The sequence below is a fragment of the Raphanus sativus genome, chromosome 2, assembly GCF_000801105.2.
Source record: "Raphanus sativus cultivar WK10039 chromosome 2, ASM80110v3, whole genome shotgun sequence".
Lineage (NCBI taxonomy): Eukaryota > Viridiplantae > Streptophyta > Magnoliopsida > Brassicales > Brassicaceae > Raphanus > Raphanus sativus.
Window position 1 is genome coordinate 3,088,871 of NC_079512.1, and position 13,982 is coordinate 3,102,852.

At 34.0% G+C, this 13,982-nt stretch overlaps 2 protein-coding genes and 1 non-coding gene across 5 annotated transcripts; 1 reads left to right on the forward strand and 2 right to left on the reverse strand.

Moving 5' to 3' along the window:
• Nucleotides 1-648: 648 nt before the first annotated feature.
• LOC130506482 (uncharacterized) lies at nucleotides 649-3,345 on the reverse strand. The gene is made up of 2 exons (XM_057001136.1): nucleotides 3,279-3,345; nucleotides 649-3,134 (listed from the first exon to the last, which is right to left on the reverse strand). The coding sequence occupies exons 1-2, from the start codon at nucleotides 3,343-3,345 to the stop codon at nucleotides 649-651; spliced, it is 2,553 nt and encodes an 850-aa protein (XP_056857116.1).
• LOC130508932 (small nucleolar RNA R71) lies at nucleotides 2,762-2,868 on the forward strand. The gene has a single exon (XR_008943116.1). It is a non-coding gene; the product is annotated as a small nucleolar RNA R71 (small nucleolar RNA).
• A 2,415-nt stretch (nucleotides 3,346-5,760) lies between the features above and the next one.
• Nucleotides 5,761-8,509, reverse strand: LOC108827999 (uncharacterized). Of its 3 annotated transcripts, none has more exons than XM_018601545.2 (12): nucleotides 8,349-8,509; nucleotides 8,185-8,266; nucleotides 8,011-8,101; nucleotides 7,768-7,923; nucleotides 7,417-7,548; nucleotides 7,165-7,315; nucleotides 7,040-7,078; nucleotides 6,886-6,960; nucleotides 6,734-6,793; nucleotides 6,579-6,643; nucleotides 6,371-6,461; nucleotides 5,761-6,274 (listed from the first exon to the last, which is right to left on the reverse strand). In XM_018601545.2, the coding sequence occupies exons 1-12, from the start codon at nucleotides 8,439-8,441 to the stop codon at nucleotides 6,236-6,238; spliced, it is 1,074 nt and encodes a 357-aa protein (XP_018457047.1). In that variant the 5' UTR covers nucleotides 8,442-8,509; the 3' UTR covers nucleotides 5,761-6,235. The 3 variants fall into 3 exon arrangements, with proteins under 3 accessions (XP_018457047.1, XP_018457038.1, XP_018457053.1); XM_018601536.2 differs by having other exon boundaries at nucleotides 8,011-8,104; XM_018601551.2 differs by lacking the exons at nucleotides 8,185-8,266; nucleotides 8,349-8,509 and having other exon boundaries at nucleotides 7,768-7,928; nucleotides 8,011-8,104.
• Nucleotides 8,510-13,982: the final 5,473 nt, after the last annotated feature.

The window sequence follows — 13,982 nt, forward strand, 5'->3', positions numbered from 1 at the left end:
CAGAACAATGTCAATGGCAAGCAAGCATACAAGTTTCAAGAAGAGTTTTCAAGGCTCGAAGCGTGCAAGGTTTTAGAGAGATGCTTAGGCTACTTGATATGCTTAACTAGGGTGTCACTTTCAGTGAAAATAAGTGTTCTTTACCAGGAATTATCAACAGCTGCTCCATATGCAAGTGAATGCAATCTATATGATCTAGACTCAATTCTAAGAATGCAAGTAATGCAACTACATGATTCTTTATGCATTTTTCAAAAATTTTAATTTTTATGGTTTTTCTATGCATATATGAATGTACAATGCAATGCATGAGACTCACAATCAACAAAGCAAACATGATCAAATACTTGGTACCTCCCCCACACTTAAATCACACAGTCTCTGTGTGAGTAAGAGAGAAGGAGATACCGAAAATATGATAAAGGCAATGATATGTACAAAGAAGGGTTGGAGTGATACCTCAAGTGGAGAGTGAGGTGCGGTAATGGGTGTCTAGAGCTGGAACTTGGACCTGGACTGAAACTTCTACCACACTTATTGAAAACATAAAGAAATGAAAATTGCAAATTTATATATAAGGATAACCATGGGAATTCCTCCCAAGTGAGCTTGTTTTGAGTCACTAGCTTGACTACCTTTTCTCTTGTACTAGTGAGAAGGAGGAACCTTCCCACCTTCCAGAGTGATGGTGAGGACTTGAGAGAGAAGCTCTTGAAGCTTGAGTGGATCATCTTGGAACTGTGGAGTGATGATGGCCCTTGCACTTGAGAATGGCTTAGACCTCCCCTTGCACTTGATCTTATACTCAATAGCTCCATCCTTGAGCTTCATTGGATGTAGAGTGAGGGTGTGAGGAGTCTTCTCAAGAGGTGGAGGGTGAGATTCCTTCACAATCTTCTTCTTGCCATGGGAGGCCTTTGTGGCTTCACTCACCTCCTCCTTTTGAGCACTTTCCAAGTGCTCATCACACTTCTCCTTAGGGGACTCTTCACCAAGAACCTCTTTCTCAATACCACTCAGCTCAGCCTTTGTCTTCTCAATGGAGGATGCTCCACAAGTTATTGTGCCACAATACTCAGGTTTCAACTTAGGTGATTGAAGAGGGTAGGAGACAGCTTTGTTCACATTTAGGAGTGTGACTTTGTTGTTGGCAAAGTCTATGCAAGCTCCCACTGTTGTGAGGAATGGAGTGCCAAGGATCAATGGGACTATCTTCCCAGTTGCCATCTCCAAAACAGTGAGGTCTATAGGGATGGTGCATGCTCCAAGCTGCAAAAGGAAATCCTTGATGATACCAATTGGGGTTGTAGAAGAGGAATCCCCAAATTGGAGCGTAGATGTGTCTTGTAGCATGCGCTCAATCCCTAGACTCTTCATCACCTCAAGTGATATCACATTCACACTTGCACCAGAATCCACTAGAGCATCATCAAAGTTAAGCTTTCCAAGGGAACAAGGCAAAGTGAACATCCCTTGGTGTCCTAGTTTAGGGAGGGACTTGGGTGGGATTGGTGGATCAAGCTTGAGTGTAGAGATGTCCAGGAGCTCTGCTACTTCAGCTTGGTGGTCTAGAATGTCTTTGATGAGCATCATCTGGACATGAGCAGCTTGCATGTTGTGAATCTCTGGAAGCCTTACTCCAATATCACTCAAGTCTTTTCTGAATTTGGAGACCACCTTCTTTTGAGCTTTGGTGAGGAATCTCTCTGGAAAAGGAAGCTTGTCATAGGGGGATAGCTCAACCTCAGTGTCTTCCTGCTTCACCACATTCAGCCTCTGATCAGATCTTCTCTCAACTGGTTTCTCAGCCTTGTGCTCTCTGCTCTGCTCAACCTTTGCTGCAACTATCCTGTCAGCTTCTTGCACAATCTTGGACTCAGCTGTTGCAACAACCACATGCTCAACCTGTTCAATTTCAGTTCCAAACACCAATCTTTCAATCTCATCTACCTCTCTCTTGTAGTTGGCGACATGAGAAGTGTCACTAGAGAGGAGAACATTGCAATGTTCTCTTGGGTTTGCCTCTGCTTTCCCTGGTAGGGTTCCCATAGGCTGCTTGGAGGTTGAAGGCAAAGAAGCAACCTGGCTCTCTAAAGCTTTGACGTGAGAGGCAAGTTGCATGTACTTGTTGTTGAGGTCAGAATAAGTTCCATCAATCTTAGCATGAACAGCCTTGAACTCATCTCTAATGTCCTTAGCAAATTTCCCTTGAGCTTCTAGGATTTGTTTGAACATAGATTCCGTGGTTGAACTTGGAACTTGAGCTTGAGAAGAGCTTCCTCTAGCTTGAGTAGGCTGGTTGGTTTGATAACCACCTTGTTGGTTGTTGTAGAGGGGCTTTTGCTGGTAGTTGTTTTGGTATTGAAAGTTGGGCTCTTTCCTATACCAAGTTCCATTGTTGTTGATAAAGCACACCTCTTCATGTCCTTCCAAGCCATCAATCTTCTTGATCTCAGCAACCTGCTTTTGTTGCTGTTCCCCAACTAATTTCATCTGATCCAGCTTAGCTTTATTGGCAAGAAGTAGGTCCAGCTTCTCTTCCAAAGACTTGAGCTCTTTCTTGGTCTGTTGATCATCACTTCTGTTGACTCTATCATGATCCTCACTGTATACTGAGTCACTCTTGGCCATGTTCTCTATCAGCTCCTCTGCATCCACCTCGTTTCTGCCCAAGAAGAATCCATTGCTGGCTGTATCAAGTCTGTTTCTGCACTGTGGTATAGCTCCCCTGTAGAAGGTACTCAACAAGCTTTCTTTGGAGAAGCCATGGTGTGGGCAATGAGCTTGGTAGCCTTTGAACCTCTCCCATGCTTCACTGAAACTTTCTAAGTTCCTCTGCTGAAACCCAGAGATCTCATTCCTGATCTTAGCTGTCCTGGAGATGGAGAAGAACTTGTCTAGAAAGACTTCCTTGCACTCATCCCAAGTAGTGATAGAGTCGCTTGGGAGAGACTTCTCCCACTGTCTTGCCTTGTCTCCTAGAGAGAAAGGAAAGAGCCTGAGCTTCAAAGCATCTTCTGACACTCCATTGGTCTTGGACAAACCACAGTAGCTATCAAACTTGTCCAAGTGGTCAAAAGGATCTTCAGTAGCAAGACCATGATACTTGTTGTTCTCAATGGTGTGGAGCAGTCCTGACTTGATCTCAAAGTTGTTGTTCTCTACAGCAGGTGCTCTGATTCCCAACATATGACCATGAATGTGAGGGCGATCATAGGTTCCAATAGCGCGAGCTTGGCGTTGTGGGTGTTGTGGTCGAAGGTTGGCAGCTCCTTGACCATTTCCCTCTTGGGCAGCTTCCAATGGGATCTCTCTATCTTGATTCGGGTTCTGATGGTGAGCCATATCAAAACCCAATCTGTTGAAATGAGCATGTTGCTCCTCTTCTCTCCTTCTTCTTGTATTCTCTATTTCCAAAGCCCGGATGTCTGATACCAGAGGAGTGAGGTTTGTAGTCCCTCTACTTCTCAAGTTCATACACCTGAAATGAAAAAGAAAGAGGAAAAAGCAGAGTCAATATCACAATAATAATAAAAATGACTTAGTCTCAAGCAAATGACTAAATCTCAATGTCAAAATCACAGTAGAACTTGGCAACGGCGCCAATTTGATGACAGGACTTTTCAGGTCCCTATCAAATGAAGTAATATGTGAGATGTCGAACCAATCCTATGTGATTTCAATGCACTGAGAATACAAATCTATGCTTAATCTAAGTGCAAACAGGTTTTGAATGATGATGTGAACTAGAACTATGCTAAAATGCAATAAAGGAACAAGCTTTCAATCAATCTAGGACAATAGGACTCATGGGGCTAGGTATTTGACTTTAAGTGATTAAGATCCAAGCTAAGGGTGGCAAACTTTCAATCAAATAACTTCCTTAAGTCTAGAACACTGAAATAAGCAAACTCTATGGTCAAGAAAAATGCTCATTTGCTTTAATCAACTAGACATCAAAGGTCTTTGAGCCTAAAAGATCTAAGCAATCATTGGGGATGAGTCTATTAACTATATAAACTCCCTTAACACAATGGTCTTTGTGTAAGGTAAGTTTAGAGTAAGCTCTACTTGGTTCAGACATTTCATCAAACACCTTGTGGGTGGGAAATGTCTAGAGCTCTAGAATAAAGAGGCCAACTTTAATCTAGCAGTAAGATAAGTAGACAAGCAAGGAAACAAGAGATCTAACACTAAACACCCGTAGATCTTCACTTAATCACCCTAATCACCCTAGCCCATGAATCCAAAAGGTAACTACTCACTAATAGACATGAATAACCCAAAACCCATGGATGATTGAAGGTTAATCATGCTTAGTGGTCAAGATTGATCAATAATCACAAGAGATAAAGATGAAAAGAAGCTCAAGATTAAGTCTTTCACCAAAATAGCTAATGTGATTACAATGAAAACAAGATATCCCTCAAAATTAGGTCTAAAGGGTATTTATAGAAGTCTAAAAATGAGTTGGGTCAATCCAACAAACCTGGGTCAACCCAATAAAAAAAACAGTCTTTTTCGCCCGTAGCGACCTTGCATCCCGCTACAGTGGTCGCTACGTACGCTCGGGAGCCCTCCTAGCGACATGCTCTGGTCGCTACGGCTCTGGTCGCTACAGGGTTGATATGCCTCCAGTAGATTGATCATAACTCCTTCAATACAGATCCAAATGACTTGAAACCACCTCCATTAGAAAGCTAACTTAATTTACTTTGTCTTCCCAAAATTTGAGCTTCAAAAGATATTTTTAAGGCTTTCATCCATGTTCATCTTTCACCCATTTGACTCAAAACCCCTCAAATATCTCCAAAGTCACCAACAAGCATCTCCAATATCTGATAGAGACAAATGTAATGCAATGCAACCTAAATACACTCTAAATGCATGCAAAGGAACAATATAAGGACTAGAATAAAGCTTAAAAACATGTAAATACACAAGATATCATGTGACAAAGAAATAAAGAGAGTCACCCCTGACTTGAGATGTGTATATGTATGGTGGCCAAGCGAAAGAGATTTATATCTTTGTATTTTGGATTATTGGTAGACTATTGAGTCTCAGTTCCAGCTTCTTCCTCCACTCATACCTTTTTATCATCTAAAATCTTTTTTTGGTAAAATATTATCATCTAAAATTTATCATCATAATTAAATAAAAAGGTTGAATACTAGGTCCACTATTTCTAAAATTTCGAAGCAATGTGAGGGAAACGTAACTAACTCATTTGTCAAAAAAAAAACATAACTAACTCTAAATAAATGAAACTTCTGAAAAACAGTAAGAGTTAAAAAGAGTTTTCCTTGTATTATTTTCTCGGTTATTTCTCAGATAGATATCTTGATTGATCGAGACATACAATGTTATCTGATCATAATATTTTGTTGATAATATTTGTGAGCTATTGTTAATATCAATCGGATAATCAAAAGTCAATACAGTTACCGTTTCTTCTCACTTTCTGTTTCTGGATATACCGGAACTGGCGATTATGTTAAGTACCTTACAAATATTAGATAGGTCAGTTTTGTCAGTTCACAAGACTGAGGCACTAAAAAAACTCAGTTACTTGCCTTTTATCCCCTAAAATGTACAACATAGAAGTTACTTTGTAAAAATTTATCCACAATGATTACCAAACTGTTCTTTCTGTTCTTGGATCACCACATTGCAGCCAAGTCAACAAATACACATCTTTAGTTAAAGAAAATCATTTACAAACAGAAACATACGTATCTCATATAACAGACTCCCATATAAAAAGAACTAGAATCACATTATCATAGATAAAATATTAAGTGTACAAAATTATTAATTTATGACAATATACTAGCGTCAAAATGTTCTGAGACACCAATCAATATTTTCCAAGAGAGTCCAGTTTCTATATCTTTCTTGATTTGAGAAAAATCAACAAAGAAAGCTGCAAAATCGAACTTGAAACTCACTTCTAAGTCGTTACTCCTCGCGTTTCTCACTCAATTTACTCAGAAATTTCCGCAAAATATATTATTCCTTTTGTATGAATCAAGAAGTTTCTTGATTCACACGTGATAGTAATTGCTCGTTCGAAAGAAGCTAAACTCGCTCGTTTAGCCATGGCGCTCTTTTTCCATTCGGGTAACATCTAATTTCACATGAACCACATATGGCGAGTGATAATTAAACATTGTTACCTACATAATACGTAGAGACAGTGGAGACACAGAGTCGAGAGAAAATAACTTTAACTTCATTTACAAGGTAGCCTGTATGTCCTCGTGATTCGAATCTGGAAAGTTCAAACAAAACAATCCTTTTAAAAACTCTTTGAACAACAAACAAGTACAGTTACTACTATTGCATACAAAAGAAGAAAAAAAAGTACCTGTGCAAACGCGTAAATTGCTCGTAAGATTCTAGCGTAGTCAGTTTCAAGCATCTGAATAACCAAATCAGCTAGTAACGTCCCCCACATCCTGCATTTTCCAGGTGCATATGTTATGTAAATGCAGGTAGGCACCTGCTACTAGTGCAGCTAGCTTTTGTAATATATATTTTAAACAATCTAGAATTGTGTGGCAGTGTATACTAACATTGGACCGACTAATTGCATCACTGTTCTTAACCCAAGGTATCTGGATGCAGCTCCTACAAACCCCTGCGATCAAATAAAAGGTAAATGTATATCACATATAGTTTATGTAACGAACATAGCTCAAAAGCGATAGGATGGAGAAAAAGTAACTACTTGTTTTGCTGCAAGCAGAGCTGCTCTTGATTCCAAGTTAATGGCAGCTAACTGTCCACCCTGTATTTGACATATGTAAAACTTCTCAAATCCGTTAGTGATTGATAATAAGATTCTTCTGCAGAGCGATGGATTAGAATACAAATGCAAACCTTTTTAAGCATCTCTCTCCTTATCTGGTAGTTGGCAGCTTCAAGGATTACTTTTCCAGATAGTCTCTTAGCCAACTATAACAGGGCCAAAAGAGACCTGTTATATATGTAAACACACAAACTGATAAAAACCTTGGCAAATGTGTGATCATACCAACTGATAAATCTTGGCAAATGTGATCATCCCACCACCCTGGCCATAGAGAAACAAATTGTAAGGCTGAGACAAGAAAACATGGACATATTACCAAGGTGAAACACGTTTAGAACAAGACAAACCTTGAGAATCATAGACTGGACCTCGGAAGCACCTACTTCTAGAGCAGCAAGTAGTTCAACTTTCCATTTACTGAGCCCGACTTCTAAGCTTCCCTGCACCTCTGATGCTTGAGAGCTATCCCACAAGCCAGGGAATATCCCTGATGCTTCACTACATGGAATAAGTTAGGAGACTCAGCCAAAAGGCAAAAAAAAAGAGAATGCGAAGAGAACTAACGCAATTGAAAAAACTTGCAGGAAACTCATGAGTACCTAGAGAAATTGTCAACAAGATAAAGAAAGATCTCAGCTTCGAGATCCTCCGTTGGCAAATGGCTAGAGCAGGGAATACTCAACTTATTCCTCACCGCAAGTAGAACGTTTCTGTATGAAGGTCTCCAACCCCTACACAGTGAAAGAAAAGTCTTTGGTTTCAGACTCTTTATGAGCATATAAAAGTAAAGAGATAATGACTCAGTTCCACAAAGATGAGGACTTTAGTTGCAACAGAGTCAATTCTTCATTGAAAGCTTGATACCCTAGTGAAGGATCAAAACAAGAAGCTAACTAACTGATTGTCTGATAACGTTTCAAGGAGAGAGAAGAAGCAAGGGCATAGTATACCTGAGAGTGGAGCGAGCATCAGCAGCGAGAAACAAGAATCTAGATTCAAGAGATTGGATAAAACCATCTCGAACCTCAATATCTTCCCCTATCATCAACCTCTCACCTCCTCCTCTTCCTTTGTTAGGGATTGATTTCAACAGAGGGCTAAAGTAGCTGCTCTACCAAAACCAAAAGTAAACGCTTACTCAGATAATCACGAACCAACACTATAAGACAAGATTTGATTCTAGAAACTTCCACCTGGGACCAAAGAGGATACTCTCGAGCTCGTATAGCTCGGAATCTGTGGCGAGCTCGAAAACCAAACGGAGCTCCGGATCATACGCTGCTGCTGCTGGCAAAAATCAAAAACATTGGTTAGCATTGCTAACGGAAAGAGAAGGAGCGGAAATTTCTCAGAGGTTTGCTTTCTACCTTCTGATGGCGATTCTGAAGCCGTAACCGCCGCTAAAGCAACAACGACCTGTTTCCTCCTCCGCAAGACAGCGCTAGGAATCTAATCGGTGAGGAAAAGGAAAGGCAATCAGAAGATACACTAGTGAGAGAGTGAGATAAGGTATAAAGAGAGAGAGAGAGACCTTGGTCAGACTGAGATGATGGCGGGAGAATGGGCGACGAAGCGGAGGAGGAGATAGGAATGGTGGAACAACGGCGCCGGAGACAGTTGTCATCGGGTTGTTCAATTTTTTTTACTCTCACTCTGCTTCCTGACTGACGAAAACTATTCACAGCTTCTTTTTTTGCTAATTAAACCTTTTTTTCTTTTTTTTAATAAAGCTCTTAGTGTTTCAAAATTCAACTAATGATGAATTTTCATAATTAAATTGCAAAAGTCCTCATTTTTTGCTAACAAACCTTCTTTTTATTATTATTTTCTGTAAATTTTTTAATAAAATTCAGATAATGATGAGTTATCACTTTATAATTGCAATGCAAATTATATTTATTTTCAGTTGAAAATTAATTGCAAACTTCATTAATTTTATAAATAATTTTATTTCTCTCAAATACTATTAACCATAGAGATGTAATTGATAACAAATTACATATATTTATATCATTTTCTTAATATGTGTAAAAATGTCAAAATAACATTTATTTAAAAACTGAGAGAATATTATATTCTCACAGATTGTAAATACACTTTTTTGTTAATTTTGTTAATACCGCTGAGCAGATTATAAATATGCAGGCATGCATATTGCAAAATTTGTTCTACCAAATTTCAGGGGCTATATTCAGTTGAAAGTATTCAGTTACAAATTTGAGATGATTTGTATTAAATGTGTTTTAAAATATACTAGATCTTAGTTTTAAAATATACTAAGTTAGGGATGAATATTTGGATATCCATTCGAATTCGGTTAAAATCTATTCGGGTTTGAGATTTTCGAGTTTAAAGATTCTAACTCTTTTCGGGTATTTATAAACTTTGGTTCCGGTTGGATTTGGAACTTTGCGGGTTTGATAACCCGTTTAAATTATTTTTTTAATTTTCAAAATTTATATATCTTTAAATATCCTTAAATCTAAAAAAATATAACATGTAAATTTGAGTAATGTAAGCTAAAGTACCTAAATTTAAAATTAAAATAGGTTTAACTTGAATATTTGGATGAAGAATAAATATATATTTTAAGTATTTTTTTGTGTTTTGATTATTGTTTATCTAATTTAGATGTTTACTTTTGATTATTTTTTTATATTTTAAATATTTTAAACAACTTAAAATAGCTTATATCTTGGATACTAACTCGAAAAATAGCTAAAATATTGAAGTATATAAATATGATTTAAATACATTCGAATATCCGAAATATTTTGTTCAGATAAGGTTCAGTTATGGTTTTCTAGATACCAAATGGTAAATCCTTTTGGATATTATCTAATTTCGTTTCAAATTTGGTAATATTTTTTTTCGTTCAGATTTGTTAAATGAATAATTGATATTATAATTTCCATGAATTGTTTGTCCAATAAAAATGTATTTTTTTAATTTGACATTGATTTAATTGAGAAGTTAATGAAGTGTATTTAATTCAAATTTAATTATAGAAAACAGATTAATGTAAGTGGAAAAGACAAAGCATTAAAATAGAAAATATTATTTAATTTGTGTATTTAATTCAAATTTAATTTTGGAAAACACATTAATCAAAGTGGAAAAGACAACATTAAAATATGAAGTATTATTTAATGTCAGTGGCATGGAAGTGTAAATAACACTGAAAACTAAGGTTATTTTTATATGTGTACTTCTGTTTTAATAAAGTAGATATGTTGTTTTCAAAATTTTTAATTATTTTATGATACTAAGTTGTTTACAATTTTGTTTTCAATTATCTCATGATATACATTGTTTCCAAAATCCAAAGAAAAATTTAATTAGTTAAATAATATTTAATAGTAGGTCAAAAATATAATTATCACTGGTCATTCTCGTTTTAACTAAATGTTAAAATAAAAAGGATATCTTAATATTTATGTTTTATAGAAATCAAATTATGCATTAAAACATATAGAGTATTAAAATAATAAATTATTGTTATTTTAATATGAATTTAATTTTTTAAAAATATTCAACTTATAAACTTATGTATTAAAACATATGGAATATTAAAATAATAAATTATTGCATCCTCATCATCATAATCAAAGCAATCCTCAATATCTCATATAACAAGCAATCAAAGAAATGGTTAAAACAATGAGTTGACCAGCAAAACATATAAACTAATTTTGAAACCTTTTACCTTCAAACTAAGCGAAGCCATATTAGCTAATTTCGAGTACAAATCAATGTTTAAGACTTTTAGAGAGGAGATACTTTCTTAAAGGGTTTAAAATCCGACCTCCAATACTAAAGGCAAATTCAGAGGCAACATCAGTAGTAGGAATGGAAAGAACATCACAAGCAAGCAAAGCTAAATCACCATGTATATATTGCGTATCTTTCCAATAGTCTTACATTCTCATAGTTTAGAAAACCGTAATATCAACTTTGGTATCAACCAAATGCATGTACAAATTTGTCTTTTCATTGTTTGAACCAAATTGTAAACACCTTTCAAGGTCAAGTAGATCATATATTAGAAAGATTCAAACAAAATCAAAGATAAAAGAGCAATTATTAAGATATTAAAATATACAAGATATTTACATCATCCAAATCATTTTCAAGAGGAGATTATGTAAGAAGCTCATGTGGAGTTTTTCATGAAAATCTAGAAGAACTTTTTGAGAACTTCGATTTATATTCTTTATAAAGCAACTCCAAATTTTTCTTCACGATTTCAACTTTATTCTCATAAGTTCTAGGATCCAGTTTATTATAAATTCCTTACACATTTGCAGCTTAATCCTTGGATCTAAACTGCTACCATAGTTAAAACAACGCTATATTCATTCCAATATTTTGCAAACTTAATTTTCATATCCACAACCATTACTTTCATATCATAATCATTATACCTTACATACTTCTGCGACGACAATTCAATATCTCATACTTGCATTAAAAGTATGTACAACTCAATCGTTCATACTTGAATGAAAAGTATGTTGTAATTGTACTAAATGTCATCAAAAAGTCTCGAATTTTCTCACCGCGATCCTACTTTTCTTGAAAATACAAAAAATTTGTAGTTTCTGTCACACAATTGCAAATTAAAAAAAAAGCTTTACAAAACTTGAAAGCTCTCACCAACATCTCGTAAGTGGAGTTCCATCGTGTTTCCATATCCAAGGACAGACTAGCCCCATTTACAATGCCCACACTCTCCGCACATGCAACAAAAGAGTCCTTCCTCAAATCAGAAGCTTTCACAAACTTAATGCTCTCTCTAATATTCACCAAAAGTCTAAAACCTAACTCCAATCATTTCTTGACAATCAAATTCAGATATGGGCGCAACACCTTACATGAAAGAACTTTCCATCACACAACAATCCGCCCCTACTCTACAGACAATGTATAAGTACCTTTTGCATGTTGTCATTTGGAGAAGCATTATCCAAGGTGACAGCAAATATTTTTCTCTCTAAACCTCAATCCTTAAAGATATCAAAAATAATTTTTGCTACTGTCTCACTATTATGTGGGGGCTCAAGATCGCAAAATGCCAATATATGAATTTTGGAAGGTTTCAAGTGATTTTAAAGTGTTTGATAAAATTTTCTAATTAAAATAAAATCTAAATCTCAAATTTATAAAAATATAGATTTAGAATGATTTGAATATAATATAATAGATTTTCCAATTCACCTACAATCGTCTAAACTCATTTAAACTACATCACACCAAGTCATTTGAAAAACATAATAGTATTATTCACTAAACAAATATTATTTTTCAAGCCAAATCAAAACCATATAAAGCAAATTATTTATTGGACTAATTATCATTGAAAATGGTATTACTAACTTTCAACAAAAACTACTTAAAGATTGAATATATATATATAACCTATAAATTAAAAAAATACGTGTATCTTAAAACGTGTCTAAAAATTGTTTTATTCGTGTTTTAGAAAGTGGATCAATCCATAAAACGACATCCTTTCATTATCAAATATAAGTTATTTTGCTTGTCATCGATCATATCATATACTATATATTGTTTTACTAGTTTTGTTGAAACTTTAGTGAAAGAAGAAAAATTTTATTGTCAAAAAATAATAATTAATGACAAGACTTTTTGTTAAATATAAACACTTTTCGATTGTACTTATATTGTCATCTATTAAACAAATAATCCAGTAAAAACTTGATATCTGGTTTACACTGATTCAATTCTACTAAGACAATGAATGTAGAGACAAGAATATTTCCAATCTGATACCAATATTTTAGTTAGATTTTATTAATCGATTAGTTATTAATTGAACTAGTTGTGTACAAATACATGTTATACATCTTTCACAAATATTTTATTACTTTTATTTGACTACTGTTATTATTTTTTTGCTTTGGTTTGGGTAACCAAATTCAAATAAAATGAAGTAAAACTAAGATATGTGAATCTTTTTCTTATAGAGTCCTTTTTTCAACTGAAAACTTTTCACTGCATGGAAAAAGTGAAAATGTTTGTAGACCAATCAGATTTTCTTTTTACTTTTCCACTTTTCCCACCACTTCAACTACAACTTTTTTTACCAATCACAGCCTTTTCTATTTGAAAAAAAAATGAAGATTCAAGTGAGAAATCTAAATAGTAAGTACTGTATTCTTATATTATTAATAGGAGATGTATGAGTAATTCGATATAAAATAACATATATATTTATTGGGAAAATAGCATAAAAAATCCTCAAAGTGTCACCTACTAGCACTTTAAACCTTGAAGTTTTTTCACTAACACTTTAAACCTTCAAAGTGACAATTGTATCATAAAAAACCTCCAAAGCAAAAAGTTGACCGGTTCAACAGGTAATTTTTCAAAAAATAATTATTTAATTAATAAAATAAACAAATAAAAATCCAAAAAAGAAATAAAAATCGAAACTTTTAATAAAAGTTACAAAAATGAAAAAAAAAACAAAAAAATTAAACTAAAATTTTAGAAAATTAAATAAATATTTATAAAATTAAATAATTTTCTAAAATATTAATAAAATAAAATAACTAAAAATTAATAATAAATAAGTTTAAATTTAAATAGAGAAGAACTAAATGAAAAGTTCACAATTTTTTTTAAAAATGGAAAATAGAAAATTCAAAATTCACTAATGACGATGATGGTTTCTCACATAACCATTAATAATGACGATAATTGTCATATTTCCAATGATAGTTTCCAACATCATCGTTGAAAGTGACAGAATTTTTTTTCAAACTTTTGAATTTTCATTTTTTTTTTGAAATATATGAATTTTTTATTTTTCCTTTTTTTTAATTTGGTCTCATTTATTTTTGAGTTTTAATTTTCTAAATATTAATTTATTTTCTGGTTTTTTTCGAATTTTCTGATTTTTATTTAATCTATGAGTTTTTATTAAATTTGACGATTTTTGTTTAGTTTTCTGATTTTTATTTATTTTTTGATTGTTTTAATAATTAAATAATATTTTAACCATCATTGTCACTAGTGATATATTGTCCACAATGATATGATATATTTTTTGAAAAAATATTATAATTAAAAAAATATATTTTAAATTTTCTTTTTTTTTTGAAAAATTGAACTTTTTATTTAGTTCTTCTCTATTTAAATT

Coding starts and splice junctions, on each gene's coding strand:
- LOC130506482 (XM_057001136.1), bottom strand. CDS start 3,345: ATGGCTCACCATCAGAACCCGAATCAAGATAGAGAGATCCCATTGGAA. Junction 3,135..3,278: donor AGCTGCCCAAGAGGGAAATG/GTCAAGGAGCTG, acceptor AGATCAAGTCAG/GACTGCTCCACACCATTGAG.
- LOC108827999 (XM_018601536.2), bottom strand. CDS start 8,441: ATGACAACTGTCTCCGGCGCCGTTGTTCCACCATTCCTATCTCCTCCT. Junction 8,105..8,184: donor TTCAGAATCGCCATCAGAAG/GTAGAAAGCAAA, acceptor GATTTTTGCCAG/CAGCAGCAGCGTATGATCCG. Junction 7,549..7,767: donor GATGCTCGCTCCACTCTCAG/GTATACTATGCC, acceptor TTCACTGTGTAG/GGGTTGGAGACCTTCATACA.